The following is a 23,400-nucleotide window of genomic DNA, read 5'->3' on the forward strand; positions in this document are numbered from 1 at the left end:
CTTTATTTTTCTTGAAGGGAAGTCTAATGAAAAATTCCTTAATTTTTTTTCGCAAGGGAGATGAGTGTTGAATTGATCATGACTTTCACAATAAAATTTCAGAAGTTGATCCTTGATTGATTCATATCTTGTAGGAGTTTTTTGAATTTCCATGATGTTGGGAATTTTAGTATATGCTTTGAAGAACTATTTGAACCTTATTCCTTTGGGAAGTATCTATAGGTTGTTGGTTTGATAATACACATTAGATCCTGCAAGAATGTCTTTTTCAGGTAGGTTACTTCCAAGAATTTTGGTCCGTATAGTGCATCCAGAGAAAAATCTTATACCAATTCTTCTTTTGGTAATAAGATATATTTTAAATAGCTTTCCATCAATAATGATGAAATATTCATTATGAGGGACTCATTCCTCTTTAGGAAGGATATGGGGCTTCACACTCTTGCAGGAACCTGTGTCCATGAAGGCAATAATAGATATGAGGTTATCATACTTGGATGGGAGGATTTGGATTTTTATATTGGGCTGTGGATACTGTGAAGGATGATGTAATTGATTTAGATTGATGAGGCCTGTTGGTGTTAGGTTTCAAGGAGATGGGCTAAGGGTCTGAATTAGACTGGGTCCAATGGTATATACAAGCGAATATTAGGATGGATACTGTTCTTCATTCGAGCTGTCATTTGATACAAGGAGAATGTATTGGGTATCTTCATCTCTTTCAGGCTATTCGTTAAGAACAGATTCAATATCTTGATCATCTTTAAGAGGGATAATCTTAAGGGATTGTAACATCTTTAAAAAATAACAATCTAGGCAACTCGTCTAATTGTATAGCCCAAATAGAATTTTTGGGAATGCTTATACAAGAAAGTTAGTGCCAGCTTAGCTTGCACATTACAAAGGAATTATTTAACTTTCCTGATGAAATCTTATTTAAAACTCAACACCAATAGTTTTGGGTATTGGTTATTATACTAGAGATTTTATTTCTCAAATATCCTATCATACTAGCCAACTATTTAGGCTACTGTGGAAAAATCCACTACCATGAGGTTCTAGTCAAATAAAAGCTGTCTAACACTTAAAATAAATTTCTCAATATCCTCCTTTACTTAGGCCTTTTTTATGCATCACTTTATCTGAAAGGAAACTAGAGCAAAGCTCTCCTTTGGGTGTTAGGCGCTCCCGTGGTTTGCAAGAAGGAAAAAGGATGAGTCCCTTGTTGCATCTGGCATGACAAAGGATGATGCATTTTGCAGAAAGATGCAAGTGATGATTATTAGGGAGCAATACTTGTCAAAAAAGAAAATGGGAAAAGACACTACTGTGATCATCCTAGTAGAGAATTCAATGATTCTAAAAAGGACTACTACAAATCCTACAAAGAAGTCCTACATGTAAAACATGGCATTGAGAAATTCAATTTTTATCTCAACCACTACCACTTTGTAGTAGAAATGGATAACATGTCATTCCGAAATATTCTTGATCAAAATAAGATCCTCCCTGAAACTCAACTCCTTTAATAGAAACACTAGTTTGCATGTTGTAAATTCACAGTTTATCATATCAAAGGAAATCACAACACTATTGCATATTATCGTACCATACCACAAAAAAAGATTAGCCTTGTGACTCCTTCACAAATTCAACCTCTTTTCCTCCTTCACATCATGCCAAGTAAATTATTTTTGCCTCCATGTCATAGTTCAACCATTGTCTCTAAAGTTTTAAAGCTTACTAGGAAAAGTCATTTCTTTTGGCTTGACTTCTCCTTTTAAAAAACCCTTGTCTAACCTTAGCTTGAATTCTTTGATTTTCAAGCTTCTTATCTAGCTGTTCCTTTTCACTTTATATGTTTGTGAATTAGTTTTTTCTCTACTAAAAATATTTCATTAACTCTATGACTTTGCTAATGAGGGGCCAAACCTGTGGAAACTGCTTGACTAGTTCTCTTCCATACCCAGGTGGTGTCAATGACTCTCGAAGGTCATTGAATCAAGCAGTTTATGGAAAAAACCTCTGAATGAACAAAAAACTTATTTCTTTTTTATTGTCTATCATCTATATCATCTCAGTAGTAAAGAAAAACTTTATGTAGCCAATCAAGCATGTCTATGGAACACTCTATGTAACCTCTTCTTATGTCCACTCGATATAGGAGAAGATTAACTGAATCATCACATCACAAATTTGCACAATAATCAAATATTTTATTTGAAAAGCTTTGGTTAAAGACTTATTTGTAAAACCATCCAAAATCATACTATATTAGAGAATACATAGCAGAAGCAAATCACACATTTGTATAATGCATAATAGCGATAACCCACCAGCATTCCTATCACAATTGTATGCATTTAAAATCACAAAATTAGGTTGGGAATTGGTTCGTGCACCATAGCGTGCAGTATGTGTGCCACGTCATGTGGCACGGAGCTACACGCTCAACCTTTCTGTGTCATGTGCTGTAACATGTAACACTATGCATCGTGACGTGCTTGTTTGAAATTCTGTTGTCATTTTGACAGCAAAATGACGAACTTTTGGTGTGCGCCATTTTCTCATACGACGTCCGATCGAAGTGATTCAAGCACCCACATGAAGCTTATCTTATAAGCTAGCTAATGAGATATGTTTGCATATGATTTAACGGTTTGATCAAAATTTGGACATCAAAGTATAAAAAGTCACTTTTTTTGAAAATTTCACGCACCCAAGCACTCAAATCGATCCCTTTCTCTTATTAGACCACACAAGGCTTTAAATTGAGTTCAAAAGGACCTAATATACCTAAATGATCATATTATATCATAATTATACCCATATATTAAAATTTGACTCTTCAATGGTCCATTTCTACATTTCACAAACTTTCACAAATTATCATCACTTGGCATATCTTAGCCTACTTGGCTCTTTTCTCAACATAAATATATATATCCACATTCATAACACATGTATTACTCAATCTTAATTTCAAATTACTCATTTTATCATAATTTTTCATTGGGTCTAAGATTCACCAATATCAACAATAATTTCAACTCAAATATACTCAAATCATAGCACTTGATTCATTTCATAACACATACATACAATTGGTCTAAGATTTTCCAAAATCACGACCCAAGTTATGCATGCAACTCTATGGCAATTCATTTACAAATATATACATGAGTTTCTTAGTTCATTGTACAATTTTAGGGTATACACGGCTTCAACAACTCAAGCCAGTTCAAACTCTCTTTCCTTACCTTAATCATTACCTTGCCTTGTAAATATGTAATCATGGGGGTGAGATAAAAATTTCAATTATAGAATAACTTATTTCTATTGACTGTCACATGCAACTATATTAAAGTAAAACATAGTATACTATTTTATATAATATATCCTATATTTCATTTTAAATCACACCAATCAAACATTTCATCACTTTTACACTTGTTTTACTACTTTTCTTCACTTATACCACATATAGCAACTTATTGCATCACATAGTATTCTATAGCACGCTCGCTATCGATTGAATCTCCAAATTACCCTAACACGAAATTATAGGCTTGCCTTAGACTAATGTACACTCTTATTGGCCTTGAGCTCACTTTAGTGGTAGAATCACTCGTCTAAAGGTGTGTTATCTCACTTCCGGACTATGGTTTTCCTCAATACACACAATGGGGTGTTGTTGACTCCAACACCATATCACACAGACAATAAGCAGTCTCAAATCTCTAACACTGCACTTCAATAGGTATTAAGGAGGTATAATTTTTCAATATCGCACCCCGTTGGGCACTAAGAAGTACTATATGGTCTTATTATCACCTCTCCACTCGGGTGAACTCCTACCCCTAAGATCCTACTTTTCGAATCATTCAAGGTTCTCATTTAGCACTTTACATGTTTTTTTAATAATATATATATATATATATATATATTTATTATATATAACATAACATATTATTTGAAAGCACCCATTTCAATGTTTTTATTCTATCAAAAGTTATTTCATACAATGTTCACACAATGTTATAAAAACATGTTTGGTTCAAGATGCTTTTATGCACTACCTAGTTTACTAACACAGTTATAATAAACAGTCAAATAAAGGAAGTTATTCAGTTATCTCAACCCTTCTGTTACTAGAAAGGCTACTTGTGGATTTTAACAACCATTATAACTTATCACAAGCTTTGTTTCTCTACTCACACATTCAATATGCCAATCTGAACACATTTGATACATTTTAATCATTTGGTCTATTTTGACTAAAAACTCATATTTACTACTTATGGTTATATTTAATCATAAATTCTTTTTCATTTATTCATTTTAAGTTTATTACTACTCAATTACTATTTTACATCACCTTAATCGATCTCATTTTACTCAAATCAGATTTTTGCCTTAAATTCTCTCTCTCTAAAGGCCAAATTGAGTTTGTGGGTTCAAAGCTATACTGTTCAGCTTTAAACTAGTCGCAAAGCTCTAATATAACTTTCGAGAACCTTTTTATTACTATTGAGTAAGAATTATTAAACACATCAAATTTCACTTATTCAATTTCTCTATAACTCATTTTTGGAGAAATTTGAGTAGAATGGAAGGTAAAAGTTATATGTAACTTACTCTCTAAGTTACAGATCAGAAGCACCTTCCAATGACATGAAATAGCTTGCCTTAGTACCTCTGCCCTTCTTCTCTCCCTTTCTCATGTGTTTTTAGATTTTCTTTTTTTTTTTAAATCACCCAGATTTCACAACTTAAGAAGTCATTTTCTGATCCATGCGAGCACAAGCCATGGCACATGGCATAGTGAGATCTATTCTCACCACACACACTTGCTTCAATTCGAAAAGCACTCCTTCCCCCTGTATCTGTTCATTCAACATTATAATGAGTTAAATTATCAAGTAATCATTGAAATATTTAATCCCACATTAATTATCACTTTACTTTTGATTAACCATTAACCTTAAGATTAAGAAATTCAGGATGTTACATTACACATGACTAGTCAGCACATAAAAATTCAAGTTTAATTGAATTAAAATAATTTTTATGTGAAATGAAAAATTATTGAGTCCCTGATCCTAATCTTGGATGCACATAACTGGATCTTATTCCTAATAAGCTTATCCTTTCTAGTGATCCATCATCATTTGTCCAATATGAATTTTCGAAATGGCTCACAAGTCTTGTTGTCCATTAAAGATATGAAACATGGATGGAATCTTATGATGGAGCATTCATCCACTCCTCCTTCTCTACCAAACAGCCAGGTACCAGATAGAGACATAGACCTACTAGCTATTTTCAGAACTGAAGACACATCAATCTCTGAACCAAATAGCCAGGACTTGTACCAGATAAGATTTTCTTTGAAATCTTTGCCGCCAAATGGAGTTGAAAGGAAGAAAAAATGTGGCTCAATGTCATTAGATCAAGAGTACATCCACAAAAGCTTACAATGATTGGGAATATGTTTACTTTATTCATATTTTCTTTTCTCAAGTTTGTCTTGTTATATACTTTGTCAAAAAATAAGTTTGTCTTATAATACTTTGTCAAACATTGTTTTTTGACTTTTGAATAAAGTTATTGGCTTTAGTCATATCACATTACTTTTATTTTTACTTTATGTCAAGAGTGTTTAAAGTGGATATGAATGTAATAATGGCTTGTCTTCTTGTGATCACGTAGAAATGTCTTGATTCTCCTCCCTTTGTTTGTTTAAGGAGGCTTCAGTTGGTTTGTAAAGTAGAGCTAATTAATCAATAAAAATTTCATGTTTACTAAAACATGTCTTATTAAAACTCTCTTATCTCTCTTGAAAGTTTGACTCTAATATCTTATTTCTATCATACCAAGATTAAAATATTTTTTGCACTTGCCTCTTTGTGAGGATCCTATGCACAAGAAAGAATCTAATTGATGATCCATGTGTATGAGCCCATGTCACTATGTTTAGAGATTCGTGGGTTAAGCTTTTGAGGGGTTGAGGATTTTAAAGTGGCTTGAGTTTGCTTGGAAGAGGTGTTGATGGGCCTTACTTGGATCAATAGACCTTGAGACAATAAGACACAAGGATCTTTGGAACTAGGTGTACATGAGTCTTGCTCCTCTGGTACTTGGCATTATGAATACATAAAGTAATTTTATAAATATTTGTTGGATCAATCTTAATTGCTAAAAACTTACTGTGGGATTAAACTTTGAGAATATTTTAACCGATTCAAATGGATTAGCTAATTGTTGATCTTTGGTAGAGGAAAATCATCATCTTGAAGAAATGTTTTGAGAGGCTTATAATCAATAACTAACTGTCTATTTCCTCCATGTTTCTTTGATCTCTTCTCAACATAAAATTTCTTGGCAAGCTCAATTTGACTTTCTTGGTTGTACAAGCCCTTACTTGAGTAAAACCATGCATTCTTGTCTTGCTAGTATATGATCTTCTAGATTCATGTTAGGATAAGATGCTTTTGTAGGATTCGCATCTTCAATTTTCTTGAATGGAAGTCTGATAAAAAATTCTTCATTTTTTCATAGAGGAGATGGATGTTAAAACTGATCATGACTTTTATAGTAGAGCTAAAGGAGTTGATCTTTGATTTGTTCATAGTTTAGAAGAGCTTGTTGAATCTCCAAGATACTTGGAATATCTGTATTTGTTGAAAAATTGTTTAAACTTCAGTCCTTTAGAAAGCATTTGTATATTCCTTTCTTGTTGATAAACATAAAAGCTAACTAGGATATCTTTGGTAGGTAAATTGTTTCTAAGGAGTTTAGTCCAAACAACACATCCAGGGAAATCTTGCACCAATTTTTCTTCGAACAAGAATATTTTGAATGGTTTTCTAACAACAATGGTGAAGTATTCATTGTGCATGACCTATTCTTCTTTAGGAAAAATATAAGTTTTTATGACACTTCTATGGGAACCAATGTTAATGAAGGCAATGGCTAAAATGTGCTTATCATATTTCCTAGGCAGAATTTGAAATTAAGTTAAAGTGTATTTTTATTTTTGGATTTTTTTTAGGAGCGCTGGGTACTCTGTATTGATAAATGGGGCAATTTTTTTCTTGGAAATTTTTTTGAGAAGCAAAAAACCTCTTCTGTTAGTTATTGTGAACACCGTATTTTGTCTGGGCAATTTTTTTTAAAATTTAATAATAAAAATAAAAAATATAAAAAACATAAAAATGAAATTTAATCCTTTTTTAGGATTATATTTTTTTAAAAAATCTTCCTTAAATTTTTTTTAAAAAAAAAAATCTTTCAAATTATCCCAACCATTCAAAGATATTGGGAATCAATTTTTTGAGACTCAATTATTTTTAAATTTCTCTCCTTAAATCTTTTGTTTTTTATTTAAAAATATGTGTTTTAAAATTAGACTTTTCTCTCCCTCAATCTAATTAATAAAAAAGGCATTAAAGAATGGCTAAAAAAAAAAAAGAAACATATGCATGCAGCATCAGAACACAAGAAACACACGTACACATACACACTTTTAGCCATGCAGCAGAAAAAGAAGAAAACAGTAGAAACAGAGACACGAAACGCAGAAATAGCACCCACACACGAGTAGAAAAACACAGCAAAAGAAGTAAAAAAAAAAGAAAAAGAAATAGATACATGCAGCATTGGAACACACGAAACACACGCGCGCGCACACACTCTTTCGGCCATGCAGTAGAAAAAGAAGAAAACAGCAGAAACAGAGACACAAAATTGCAGTAAAGAAACATGCATGACACACATGAAACATATAGAAATAAAGCAACTCTAAAAGGACTCATACACAAAGAAAAGACAGAGATGCACATTGTAGAAAAAAAGCAAAAGCAGAGCAGAAATGCGGCGTGCACGCAAGTGAAAGGAAGGAAAGCAACGTGCACCCAAGAGGAAGATCCCGAGCTTCAGTGATAAAGAGCAGGAGAAATAGCAGAAAACGGGGGAATGAGAGAGCATAAGAAGAGAGCGAGAAAGCAGAGACGGGGGAGGAGAAATTGAAAACAAAAAATAAAGACAGAGGAGAGTTCGAGAGAGGATGGAGAATGAGAAGGAGATGAAGAGTGAGAGATGAGAGAGATCGAGAAAGAAGAACAGAGGCAGAGGAGAGAGTCCGAGAGAGGATGGAGAATGAGGAGGAGATGGAGAGTGAAAGATGAGGAGGAAACCGGGAAGAACAGAGCATAAAGGAAACACCGCATGCACGAGAAAAAAAGAGTCCTGAGAGAAAAGGAGAAGAGGAAAACGGACAAGAGAGAAAAAAAGACAGAAAACAGAGTAGAAAGATCAAGAATAAGAGAGCACGAGGAGAAAAAAAGCAAAGGATGCTGGTCATGGGACCTTCGGCCAGACGAGAAAACTCAGAGAAGAGAGAGACTGAGGAGAACGAGAGAGCAAAGCCTGGAGTGAGCAAGGACAAGTAGAAAAAGAAGAAGAAAGCTATACGAGAAAAAAAATGAAACAAACAGAGCAAAAGTGATCTGGAAGGGGAGAAGCAAAAACTGAGAGCGTGACAACTTAGGAGACTATGGTGTGGACATAATGAGCATAGTCAACCCTCAGACTCATAGCAAAGAATGTTGATTCTCACCCTGATCTTCGAAGGTTGTGGTCTGAATTAACGGTAAGATTTCTATATTAGATCTCTTTAGTTATAAAACTTATTAGTTGTTAATTTACTCCGCAAACTTTTGAGTATATTTTGCTTCAAATATCAGCAATCAGTATGTTTATAAGTTAGTTCTTCTAAATGCCAAAGCCACTGGTTATTTTTATCTTCTTATTTATTTGCATACTCATTATGTCACTATTGGAAATGAGTTCCAATTTTTTTTTGGATGAATTTTGCATTTTGTAATTGAGATCCAATAAAAATAAGAGAGTATATACTTGTTTGTTACTTATTTGTCGTGTGAAATTTTAAGAATTTTCACAGGAATTTAAAATGATCTCATATCGTGTAAATCAATAAGATTTCACAGGTATGAAGATCCGACTTGTATACTAAAGATGGGTTCTAATGGCTCACCATTAAAATTAAGTCTCTTTATACTAAATATTTAAGTCTCATGTGAAATTTCAAGAATCTTTGTTGAGACATAAATTAATCACATTATCGTGTAGGATAATAAATCCTCGTAGATATCGTGATTCACAATTTGTATGGTAAATAAATAAATGAATTTTGTAAATAAAATAAAAAATATTTTTATAATTTTAATTAATTAAATTAATGAACTTAGATTATAATTATATTTACCAATTGTATCTTTTGATTATGTGAGATTTTTGAAACTCCGTAGACCCTTAAGATAATCGTACTATCGCATGAGTCAATAAGGCTTCGCAGATATAACGATTAAGATTTCTATATTAAAAAAAATGTGTTATATAATTACACATTAAAATATATTCAAAGTGAATATTATTTAATTCTTTTATCGTGTGAGACTTTGAATCTCCACAGATATTCAAGATAATCTCGTGTCATGTAAATCAATAAGATTTCGCAGATATGAGAGCAAAACTTATATATTAAAATTAACTCTCCTTTTATAATCCAAATTAATAATTTATTTAAATCTCATGTGAGATTTCAAGAATCTTCGTAGAGACTTAAATTAATCACATCATCGTGGGGATAATAAGTCCTCACATATGTATTGATTATCAATTTTTATAATAAATAAATAATTTTTGTAAATAATGATATAATACATAATTTAGGAAAATTAATTAATCAAATTAGCGTATTTAAATTGCAATCATATTTACCAATTATATCTTTTAGTCATGTGAGATTTTTGAATCTCCATAGACTTCTAAGATAATCGTATTATCGTATGAGTCAATAAAATTCTGCAGATATAATGATTAAATTTTTAAAGTATATATATAAATTATATATTAAATTAATCAATTAAGAATGCACTTAAATAAATTTAATTCCTTTATCGTGTGAGATTTTAGAATCTCCGCAGATATTTAGGATAAATCATATTACTGTGTAAGCCAATAAGGCTATGCAGGTATGATGATTAAAATTCTTTAAAAACATGTACATGCATACTTAAATAAATTATTACTAGAATTTAAAAATAAATAAATTAAATTGTTAAATTTTTTTATCGTATGAGATTTCAGAATCTTCGCAAATATTTAGAATAACTGCATTATCGTATGAGTCAATAAGGCTCTGCAGCTATAGCAATTAAAATTCTCAATCATAAAACATAAAGAAAAATAATTTTAAACCCTTTTCTTTTCTTTAATTTGAAATTCAAAAATTGAGAAAATAATTAAAATTAAATTACTTTTTGTAATTTAAAACACACATATCGGTTTCAGAAATCATTTTGTTTGCAAAATGGTGAATTATTTTTAATTAATTTCTCTTTAAAAAAAATATTTTCACCAACAACTTTTAAACCTGAACTACGTGGATTTTGATCCCCATCACAGGGTACGTAGGCCTCAGAGTCAGATTTTAAGTTAAGTTCGTCCTCCCACGTAAATAAATAAATATTTCTCACTCAATTATCATCATTTTTATATCAAACACATAAATATAAAAGGGATAATTAAAATAATTATAAAACCATATTAAAAGAGCACAACAAACTTCAGGTAACTGTTCTGAAGAACGGGTGTTGTGGGGTGCTTAAAACCTTCCCCATACTCAACCGACTCTCGAACCTATTCTCTGATTTTGCAGACCACCCTTATCCTCCTTTTAATCGGTTTCCCAAGATTTACCTCAAAATTTTGGTGGCGACTCCTCGTTTGATCCGATTCTCACCGCGAAGGCCGGCACCTCCGCTCGCTCACCATCCATGTCGCATTTTTTTCGGGTGTGACAGTTAGCCATCAACATCCTTGATTTTTGTTGATGTGGCATATGTGTAGAGCCCACGTACAGTGACAAATAAGATTTTGACAATGACCTTTGGTGCTAGTTTGCCCTTGAACTCTTTTTCAAGCAGTGTTGAGCACCTTTAAATCCTTTTCTAGAAGCACTTGATACCTAGAAGTCTTATTAAAATTAAATTTAATAAATATTGTCAAAATTCATATTTAATAATTTAGGCATTATTATTTATAAATATTCATTCAAAATTTATAAATTATTTTTTAAATATTAATAACACAAGCTAGCATTTTATAAATTTATAGATAACTTTTTATTTTTTATTTATCTATTTTCAATCTTTTTTTTAGATAGTGCCCAAATCGTTATGTTTTTTGTTTGTGTTAGAACTTATATTTGTAATATTGGTTAAATTCTTAAAATTTTAAATTATTTTCTATAATTTTTTTGTCAACTAACAAGCTTTCTCCAAAATATTGCAATGCCCAAATTTCATACTCTTAGTACATTATAGTGGTAGGAGTAAAATTAAAAACATGATAAATTAAGACCAACAATATGCCAATAAAAACCTTTATCTAAAAGATATTGTTTATTCTATTAATATTTTACAAAAAAAAGTTACTTAATAAGAGAAAAATGAAAAGATGGGAATAAAAAATTCCTTCATTAGTTTGGATGTTCATTCCCTTCATTTTAAATACAAAATTATAAAATATTAAAAATATTAAAATATTAAATTGGTTGGTGTAATATTTTGAAATATGATGGTTAGTTGATCAAAAAAATTATAAAAAATGATTTAAAAAAATTTAATGAACTCAATAAATATTAAAAATATGATTAACATCTAAAAATATTATTAGTCATTTATAAATTTTTTAAAAATTAATTTAAAATGTTAATATTTTAAAAATAATTTTTAAATTTTGAATGAGTGTTTATAAATAATAATATTTAAATTATTAAATATTAAAATACTTAATATTTTAATAATATTTATGAAATTTTATTTTAACAAGACTTTAGAGTGTCCGGCATTTTTAGAAAAAGACTTTAAGGTGCTCAGAATTCTTGAAAATAGTTTAGGAAAAAATTAGCATTAAATGACGTGGTTAAAGTTTTATATGTCACTATGTATAGGCCCATGCATATGCTATATCAACAGAAAATAGAAAAATTAATGATTGATAAATAAAAGGAGTTTTTTGCTCTTCAAAAAAATAGTTCATAACTAAAATTGCCCTACTTATTAATTCAGGGTGCCCAACACTCCTTAAAAAAGAATTTAGGGATAAAATTATACTTTAACCCTTTGAACTTTGATATTGGGTTAAGGAACTTTAAACTAGTGAGAGAGTTGATTACAAGATCTTTCGATCTAGAGAAAGGACTAATAGTACATATGGATGGATATTGTTCAATATTGTAAAAATTAGATGTATCTCTTGGACTTATTTAGACGGATTGCAAGATCTTTCTTTTGATATAGGAAGAGCATATTGTGTGTCTTCATTTTGTTTAGATTATTCCTAAAGAACGGATTCGATGTCTTCATCATCATGAAGGTAGACAACAATCTCAAAAGATTGAAGGAGCTTCATATATGTCTTGGACTTATTTGCACATTTTTTTTTTGCAAAATGATCTTTATGTCCACATAGAAAACATCGATCAGACTTTTTTTTAACTTTAAGGACCTTCTCTTAAAGAATTGTTACATTTGCATTTGTGGAAATGGTGTTTCTTCTTACAAGAACATTGATCACGATCCTTGCATTTAATGTTTAAGTATGACCTTTTATAAGCAGGTTGTAACTTGATTATCCGTTGAGCATGGACTTAAAGAACTTCTATTGCTCACAGTTTATCTAGAGTGGAAAGAGTTAATAAATTTCTCTGAGAGTGATTTGGGACATATGTCTCTATACAGTAGTATTGATGGTTTAGTATAGCTCTAGCTATAACTCATCTAGTAAGGAAGCAACAAATGTATGCTTGAGATTGACATCATTGGAACTGTTTAGCATGTAGTATGTTTCAACATATGTAACATCCTGAATTTCTTAATCTTAAATTTAGATGTAAATCAAGGGTGAAGTGTAAATTAAAGTGAGATTAGAGATTCAGATGATTGATTGGTATTTTGACTTGTTTGTGTTGTATGAACAGATATAGGTGATAGGAGTGCGTTTTGGGTCAAAGCAAGTGTGTGTGGTGAGAATAAATCTCACTGTGCCATGCGCTGCAGCTTGTTCTGCATATGCCACGGCGCATGGACCAGAAATTCACTTCATAAGTCGTGAATTTTAGAAAATTTTAGAGGAGAGAATTTGAGAAACACATGAAACAGAGAGAGAAGAAAGGCTGAGAAGATATGTTAAGTCATTTTGGAGAGCTGGAAGGTGATTCGGATCGGTAACTTGCGAGGTAAGCTATGTATAACTCTTACCTTCCATTCTACACAAATTTCTCTGAAAATGAGTTATAGAAAAATTGAATTGATGGAATTTGAGGGGTTTGATTCTTGCCCAATAGTTAAATTAGAGCTTTAAGATTGGTTTAGAGCGAAATGGTTGAGTTATGATCTCGAAGGCTCAATTTTAGCCTTTAGAGAGAGAAAGTTAGGGCAAAATCTGTCTTGAGTGAAATAAGACTAATTGAGGTAATGTAAAGTAGTAATTGGATAGTTATGGACTTAAAATGGATAAATGAAAAAGAGTTTACAGATGAATATAGCTCTAAATAGTAAAACAAAGTTTTTAGTAAAAATGGACTAAATGATTAAAATGTGCCAAATGTGTTCAGATTAGCATATTGGGCCAGTGAGTGGAGAAAGGAAGCTTGAGATAAGCTTGTACGATAGTGAAAATCCATGGGTAATCTTTCTAGTGACAGAAGGGTTAAGATAACTGAATAACTTCCTTTGTTTAACTGTTTATTGTAAATGTATGTTAGTATACTATGTAATGCATGAATTAAGCATGTTTTGTGGTATTGAGTGATTGTGTGTGTAAAATGACTTTTGGTCAAAATGAACATTGAAATTGTGTTTTGTAATATAAAGTGCTATATATATATATATGTTATGTATAAGAAAGAGTTAAATTGTGAAAAGGGAACCTTAAATGGTTCGATAAAGCATGAGCTGAGTAGTGGGAGTTCACCCGAGTATAGGGAATGATAAAGATCATATGACAAGGTTTCCTTAGTATCCTGTTAGGGTGTGGTGTTAGAAACAATTCTCCTCAGTACCTTGAAATGTGCTATGTTAGAGAAGATCTCCTGAGTACCTATTAAGGTACTGTATTGGAGATGAGAGACTCCTTAGTATCTTTGTGATATGGGTTGGAGTCAACGACGCCTCATTGTGTGTATTGGGGGAAAATCATAGTCCATATTGTGTGTTAGAACATCTTTGGCTAGGTGATTCTATGATTGCAAGTCAACTCAAGACTAATGAGAGTGTACATTAGTTTGAGATGAGCTTATGGTTTCATGTCGGAGTGACTTTGAGGTTTGATTGGCAGAGATCATGCTAATATTTTATGTGATATGATGAAATATCTTGAGATAGCATGGAATCCTTTGGGATTCATGAAAAGATGAAGAAAATGAAATGTAATATGATGTAAATATTACTTTATGAGGTTTTAATGGTATACGATGTTTAGTTTCATATTGTTGCACGTGATAGTCAATAAGAGTGGGTTATTCTGTTACTGAGATTTTTATCTCACCCCCGTGGTTACATGTTTACAAGATCGTGAAGTTATTAGGCCAAAGGAAAAGAGTCTGGACCGGCTTGAGTTGTGAAGCCGTGTACCTTGAGGTTGTGTAATGAACTGAATTAAAAAATTGAATATATAATGTATATGAGTTACCATAAGTTGCATGCATGTATTGAACTGTGTTTTTGTGAAATCAAGCTCGATTATGTGTATATGTGTTGTTTAAGACAAAAGAGACTTTGATTTGAGTATGTTTGTGTTGCAACGGTTATGTGTTGGTGAATCTTAAGCCAAAGGAAAAATTATGAGGAAATGAGTAATTTGGGGGCTAAGATTGTATTGTGATTATGATTGGTGAATCTTAAGCCAAGGAACAAATTATGATGAAATGAAGATTGTATTATGAATATGATTGCATATGTATGAGTGGAGAAATAGCCAAGTAGGCTAAGTTATGCCAAGAAAAAGCATAGTATGTTAAGTTAGTGAATTGTAAAAATTGACCATGGAAGGGTTAAATTTTGATATATGATCATGATTGTGATTAATTATAGTCAATCAAGTGCATTAGATCCTTTTACACTTAGTTCAAGGCCTAGTAAGGTTTAATGAGAGAAAGGGATCGATTTCAGTGCTTGGGTGCGCAAAATTTTCAAAAAAAGTGACTTTTTGCAGCTGGGTGTCTAAATTTTGATTGGACCGTTAGATCGTGTCCAAACTTATCTTATTAGTTAGTATACAAGCTAAACTTCGTGTGGGCGCTTGAATCACTCTGATCGAATGTCGTATGAGAAATTGGGGCACGCTGGAAGTTTGTCATTTTTGTTGTCAAAATGATAGTAGAAAAACGGACAAGTGCGCTGCGGCATATGGAGACACATACCGCGACACACGACACAGACAGAGAGAGAGAGTGTGGCTCTATGCCACATGCCGCGGCACATGTACCAAGTTTCAGTTTTTAATTTGTGTTGAAGTGCATGCATTTGAGATAGGAATACTAGCGGGTTATTTTTACTATGTATTTGAGAAGTATATGATTTATTTCTGATGTGTTTTCTCTAATTGAATTGAGATTTAATTATTTTCATAAAGTAAGTCTTCGGCTGAAACTTTTGAAAAGAAATTTGATTGTCATGGATGATGTGAGAAAATGATAGCACCATAATCTTCTCTTATATTGAGTGGATATAGGAGGAAGTTACAACATATGTTGAAAATGCTTTTATAAATCTCTTTGATCTAATGAGCAGTACTTTATTTCAAAGAACTCATGTCTGCTCTGTTTATCTATAAGATTAAAAGCATCCTTAAGAATGATATTGCATTAAGAAGTCATGATGTTTGCATTTTCTAGTACTTATTGAGGGGTTGAAACCATTTTCTCAAATTTCTAATCATTTTTTAGAGAAATTCTAGGAGTACCTTTTGAAGAGTTATATCTTGTCTTGTCATTTATAAATCTTTTCTAGCTCCAAACTCATTAAGTTTTCCCCTTCATTTATGAAAAGGTAGATTATCAAAATTAAACTATGGTCTAGGGGATGGTTTAGAATAATGGGTGTTAGCTCTGGCTAAATTATGTTCAATGAACCTTAATTCATCTTCCAGATCCTCTACAGTTGGTTTAAAAGGAGGTTGTACCATGAAAATTTTGGTAATATGAACTAAATGTTGATCATCCCCAGATTCTTAATTTTCATATGAGAGTTTAGTTGAAACAATTGAATCTTAATCTTCCATATTATAGACTTGTTCAAAAATCATTTTTTATAAAAGAAATGGTTTTTGAAGGATCTATTGAGTATATGATGATTTTAGCCTTTTCAGAGAAAAAGGGTGGTCGTTTTGGTGGTGAAGGAGGTGTCGATGTTTTTAAGGGTTGGATAGGATAAAATTAAAGATGTATTCTATAAGATGGTGAAACTTGATATTCTCGAGGTTTAGTATGACCATGTTGAAGTGGTTGTGGTTATATTGGTTGTGATCATGGCTTTGTTTCTTTCTAGCTTGTCTGAGGATAGCATAAGACATCTTAAAAATTATACCATAATCATAAAGTAAGGTTTATATAAGTGTATGATGGAGATTGTATTAGTGGAATCATACTAAGATAAGTAGTATATGATTCATAAATAGTTTTGCATTAATCTTTAGCTAAGTCAATATCTATTCTCTTTAATTCTTTTTAGATTTCAAAATTTTTTATTCCTTTCTTGCAAAATGATGCCCAACATATCTAGTTATTGCTCTTGCTTCAAAAGTCTTGACTTGGTCATCTATCTGATTAACATGTAATGACAAGGCATCTGTTTTATTTGTGAGATGGTCAAGCTTAGAGTCAATCATGCACAAGACTTTATCTTAATTGATAGTGTTATGAGACTACTAATTGATAACTTCTTCTATTACTTGGACAAGGTTGAGGGTTGTTTGAGGAGTGACTTCAGTAACTATAATGAAGGGTCTACCTGTCACAGTGGTGTTATCTTCATATCTATATTCCAAAGGAAGAAAATCTTCCTTATATGATCTCATCATTGCTATAAAAGACAAAGTTTGTCTTTCAGTAGGTAAGAATGTTGGAATCGTAGGATTAGATTTTTTTAGTGGAAGATCTTTATGGCCCAATTCTTTTATAAGCCCAAAGAGAGAGCTTTTCTCAATAGGGGAATTCGAAGGTCCTACCCATCTTCTTCTAGTTTGTTTAGGCACATGGTCTTCATCATTATCAAGATGTTTGTGTTTGCAAGGGGACTTGTGATGCCTAGTTTTTCTAGTAGTCCTTTGTCCACCACACCACTTATTATCATCATCACAATTATCTTAGAGTTCATAGTCACATATGGGTTCACACATATGAATTTAATTTTAGACATTAATTAGATTTTATTATATCACATGCTATTTAATTAAATTATGTGATTTATATGATATAGGTGGCATGTGACTTGTGCATCAATTAGGCAGTTGAAGTCAACACTCCTTGAGGTCAATGGTTGAGCATTTGCACGTGATTTGTGCTATTTTTAGGATATTAAATCAGTTTAAATGATGTGGATGACACATGTGAAATTACACATACATTAAAATCATCTATAAACCAATAGGAAGTTGCCACTTTAAAAGTATGACAAGACTCCCATTTTCATTTTAATTTCTTTTCTTATTATTTAATTAAGCTTTCATCTAATGGGAAACAAGTGGGAGCATGCCATTTACCCCTTTTTTTTCAGATCAAACACTCATCTTATTCATCTTCCATATTTTCTCTCGCTTGTTCTTGGTGTTCTTCATTTTTTCCTCCTTTTCTCTACAATACAGCCATGTCTAGCCACCATTTCTCCCTCTTTTCACCATCAAATCCACTTAATTCTTCCACCATTCTTCTCCTCTCTTAAGGCTGAACCAACCCCAAGGAACTAGAAGGAGATTTGAAGCTCAATTCATCAAGAAGCATGGAGCATGTGCCATGACCTTGTTGTGTTCATGGAGGAAGCAAAGTGCTCTTGATGTTTTCTACCTAGAGTCTCCATGGAATTCTAGGGGAGAGTTGATGGAAGAGGAGTTTTGAAGTCTTTACTTGGCTAAGCTCAACTATTTCTTTATCTTGTTTCAATTCCATTAGTATACTATGACTATTGTTGATTGTGGTTCAATTTGACTTTAGTTACATAGTTATTTGTAATTTGTAATGTTGAAACAAGATTGTTGAGTTTAACTTCATGACCTATGTGCTGCTAGAATTTCATCTACTTTATGAATTTACATGATAATATGTGATTTTAATTGGTGAATGTCTTGTATTAGCCTAGCATGTAATTGTATGGTGAATACTTGATGAGTTGCTTGAGTTTTTATAGTTTTGAACTTAGGTACAGCTTTAGGCAGTGGCATTTGGGAATGAATTTTTGCTAAACACTTGGTCAGTTTTAGAGCTAAGCTAGTAAGGTTAAATAGAGGGCTTGTAATAGCACTTAGGAAATTAAATTAGTGAAGCTATGATACTTGAGATAGTTGTCTTAAGTAAGTGCATTTTTCAGCCAAGGAAGAGGAGTTGAGTAAGCTGCCATGTTTGATTAGAAATTAGGATTCTTCCATTAACAACACCTTATAGTTCCTACTTAAATTGGGAAGCTACTTCATTCATAGTTAGGTTTAGTTTGTTAGTTTAATTCACTAGATAATTATGTTGGCAATTAGTTAATCAACTTCAAACTTTAGGTGATTTATTTCACTAGATAACTCTAAATTAGAATTAAAATCATTCCTTGGGAGATGATCTAGGATTTATCTACAATCTACTACCATTGATTCCTACTTCTGGTGGGTTTTGACTCACATTTCTCCCTTCTTAAGGAACAAAGTACCCATAGTAGGGGATGAGTATTGTATAATTTCTAAGACAAAGGGAAAGAGTTGTATAATGAATGTATATTAGTTGCTAATTATTATATATGAATGTAGCACACCAAGAAGAGTATGGTAGATTTCAGAACTTGAGAAATTGATACTAAATTGTATTGCCTGACTTGACATTATCATTAATCACCATACAATCACAGCCCATTGTGGTAATTAAGAGCTATAACTCAAGTAAGAAGTTAGAGCTCAAACTTAATATTTTTTTAAACATATTAGAGCATGAAAAAGTTTGGGAAGTAAAACACCTAAAAATAGGGTCAAAAATATCATTTTTGTGCATTCTGGCACTTATGCCACGGCATGAGGCATATAGGGCTCAATTTTACTGTTGTACCATATGCTATGACATATGCAATTATGCCACATCATAGATGCCAGTTCATTACAGCATTTTACTGTCATGACAACTTTTTAAGGTGAACTTTTGACGCGTGCCATTTTCACATTCGATGTCTATTGGAATGATTCAAGCAGCCATGTGAAACTTATTCAATAAGCTAAGTAATGGTATATGTTTCATTATGATCATATGTCATATGTGAAATTTGTGGAATGATTCAAGCAACCAAGTGAAAGTTATTCAATAAGCTAAGTAATGGTATATGTTTCATTATGATCATATGTCATATGTGAAATTGGTATACTTGGATGCAAAAGTCAGATTTTAAAACAATTTTCAAGCATTCAAGTATCTAAAACTCAAAACTTATACCATTAATCAATTTTGAGGCTAAAATCAAGTCCAATGGACCATAATGTACCTTATTAAACATTTAAATAACCAATAATACTTTAAAACTAAGATTTGGCCACTCTATGCTCCATTTTCACATAATAAAGTAGGTCACCACATTTCCACATATAAGCGCTATTCAGCAAAATCATCACCACAATTCACATAATGCACACAAATTACTACATCTTCCACTTATAATAAAAAATTAGCTTTTACTACAAGTGATGTTATCTATAGTCACTCTAGGCCAATTTATCATAGTACACATCACTATAAGTGCAATATTCAAACTTAACACATTTACATGCAAATCATACTTGTACTAATATATTAGCCCTACGCACAAGAACATCAACACCCATACCAAGGCTAACATGAAAATATCATACAAGCACGCATCTAAAATATGCAATCTCGTAAATTGACAACTCAACTTATATACATAATTATTTACAACAAAAACATAAGGCATTACAAAGAAAGTAGACAAGCTACTCTTGGCCAAGATTTTTCCCTTATCTTCTCTCAACCTTAGAACTTAGGAATATGTAAACCCATGGGGTGAGATAATGTCTCAGTGACCAAATATTCTATACTACTAATTAATAGGTAAGGGAATAACAAGTAATCATATAATAACTATCCCCATGCACAAGCAATATATTTCAATTCATCACTAACATATGATAACAAATTCCATCTGAACCTCTATTGCTCCTCGAATAAATTCGTAAGCAACTCTAACCATCTCCCAAGAGATTTCATCCATTCTTAACCTTTAGTAGGTGAACCACTAGGCCAAGGTATTTTATCTCACATCTGGGCTATGAATTTCCCCTTACTACAAGTAGCTAGGGTTTCGTTGACTCTAATACTGGACCTTTATAAATACTAAGGAGTGCCTATGATAACTTCTCGAATTACTCATGGTAACAACCTTAAATATGTGCCATACCTAGCATCCCATGGTGATAGCAGTACCATATGAATTTTTCACCACTATTTCACTATTTTTCTCCACCATGTCTCCCCCTCACATTATGAATCACTACATATGCATAAATAATTCACGACAAAGACATACATGCAAATTGCCACACATAAGGATATTAATCACTACTTTCTTTGATGCATTTGTCATACACACATGCACATGTCCTTTATAAATGTCTATTAATTTACCACTATGTTTTATCTCAGTTATGTTTATAATGTATATTATATGCATGAAACTACTTGTACATACTTAAACCAGTTAATAAATAGTATAGACTATTTAGTTACCTTAACCCCTTTTATCAATAAATGGGTTACCTGTGGTCCACATGTGCTCTTATCACTTCCTTTACCTCAAGGAGGTCTCAACTACCAAAATCTACAACATACGCACTATATGTTAGCTTTCAAATCCTAATATGAGCATTCCTTAGCTAAATTTAGTTAAATTTAGCTTCTAAAAGATCCCTAACTTTTATTGTTAAGCTATTCGAAGCTACAACTACTCATAACATCTTCATTTAGCAATAATAAGATAATTTGTAATTTTCTTAACTCTCGCAACTTCAAAACTCTCAATATATAGCTAGGATTCATTCCACCCAAATCTTCATATTAACACTTATTCAACTCAAAGAAGCTTAAATCAAACTCCCATAACCACATACAAGATATAGGATTCAAGTATAATCCCCCTCCAACTTAAAACCCAATCATCCATTCTTAAAAATCTAAGAAAATCATAGTAGATAGGTAGAAAAGGTTATTGGAAGCTTACCTATATGATTGGATGTCCAAAAAAGCCTCTAACCTTGGCTAAAGCTAAGCCCTAATAGAGCTTTCATCATGCTCCTTCATGCCCTAGCTTTTCCCATATTTTCCCATGCTTTTCTTATGAATTTTGCAGCTTAAATTTATAGAGCTTTGCATCATGCTGTGGCATAATGTGCTTATGCTATGGCATGAAACACAATAAGCTTAATCTCATTTGTGCAAGTCATCTTGTCCAGATCTAACCTAACTTTGAACTTAGCCCTTCCTTGGAGCTATTCAATAATCTAAAATGTCAATTAGTAACTTGAAAACATGGTTAACTTAAGTACTTGATTAATTTACAAATTTACCCTTTATTAGTAATTAATTTCCATCTTTAAAACTTATAATGTTATAGATGCAACCCAATAGGTGATTACCGTGTGTGGACAAGCATCCTTATAAGAGGAGTATGCCCTTTATTTGCTATCGCCCACAGTTGAGCCCTTTAGGGAAGATGACTATTCATGGTCAAAGAAGGAGGGGTAATATGAATAAATGGCTTTAATCATGAGCGATCAACATTTACCACGTGTATGATTATGCAAGGAGGAAGCTTTAAAAATGTGGTTTAAGTATAAAAAAACACACAAAACAAAGGAGAAAATGAGAGAATTAGAGGAAAAGAGTCATAGCTTTAATAGGGTAAGCCATTTTTGGATATTTAGGGTGTGGTAGAGCTTGGAATCACTAGAGGTAAGTTCTTAAATCCTTCCTCCTCTATTCTAACTCTATTTTGAGGTTATAGTTCCTTGCTTTCCTCTTAAATTTAGTCCTTAGCATACTTTCTGAGCTCTTTATAGTTATAACTGAATCAAATGAATAAAATAAAGTAGTTAGAAGTTCATTTTTTCTCCTAAAACAATGGCTACTAATTGTTTGACCATTGAATTTGAGTTTTATTGGTTTAGACAAACCCTAGGCACTTTGATGAAGAATTGGAGTTGTAGGGTGTTATATTTGTTGTTATTTAAGTTTTTTGAAGAAAAATAAAGTTAACGAAAGTTAGTAAACTCATTGGATTTGAGATTGTACTAGTGGTTGGGAACATTATTTGTTGATTATTAATGATGATTGTTGTTGTGAATTGTAGATTAATATAGTAGTACACCATTTAAGCTCAACATAAGCTCGGGAAGCAATTTTGGTATAGGGGTAACCTTTGAGTTCTCAAATGTTTGAAGTAATCGAGAGATTCTATTTTATGCTATGTGGTTGTAAAATTGATTATGGATGTTTATTAATTTATGAAATATGTACTTGTATCTTTTTATGAAAATTATGCAAGTGTGGCTTTGAAATGACAAATATAATATTGCAAAGGTTTTGATAAAGATTATACATTGAGATGAAGTTATATGTTTATAGCTTTATGGATTGTGTCTTATGAATGATAATGATGTTGGATTGGAAGGTGGAGCAGACAAATAAAATTTAAATCCTATTCATGATTGTAGACCAATCGAACTCGTTTAAGTCAAGGTAGATAGAAGAGTTACCTTTTAGTTTTTGAACTTCTCACGTGGTTTCTTCAAGTATTTGGATCTCAAAAGCTGACAATGGAGATCTGCTCCCTTTACTCCCTTTACCAATATCTACATAAACAGCATGCTAACGCTCTTTGTATCTAATATCCGTTCATCTGTTAATTTAGATGATCTTTTGTTTTATGGGAATTTTCATGGCTCTTAGAGTTTTACCATCAAGAGACTCATTCACCAAAAAAACTCATCCCTATCTATCTTATATAAATTAGGGTTTTAATCTTCCCTCATGAGCCCGTGAAATTTTAATTAAATTTA

The 23,400-nt window shown here is 32.0% G+C and overlaps 1 protein-coding gene across 6 annotated transcripts in view; it reads left to right on the forward strand.

The window, feature by feature from the left end:
* Positions 1 to 18,277, forward strand: part of LOC129292938 (uncharacterized) — a 34,614-nt gene extending 16,337 nt beyond the window's left edge. Inside the window, exon 2 of one of the 6 annotated variants that reach the window (XM_054930654.1) lies at positions 5,224 to 6,758. In XM_054930654.1, the coding sequence (XP_054786629.1) occupies positions 5,224 to 5,483 (260 nt within the window). In that variant the 3' untranslated portion in view covers positions 5,484 to 6,758. The other 5 variants (XM_054930655.1, XM_054930656.1, XM_054930657.1 and 2 more) reach the window with 5 other exon arrangements.
* The last annotated feature ends 5,123 nt before the right edge of the window (positions 18,278 to 23,400 follow it).

The sequence above is a fragment of the Prosopis cineraria genome, unplaced genomic scaffold (genome assembly GCF_029017545.1).
Source record: "Prosopis cineraria cultivar Desert tree isolate PC_DT_omini unplaced genomic scaffold, ASM2901754v1 PC14, whole genome shotgun sequence".
Classification (NCBI taxonomy): Eukaryota; Viridiplantae; Streptophyta; class Magnoliopsida; order Fabales; family Fabaceae; genus Prosopis; species Prosopis cineraria.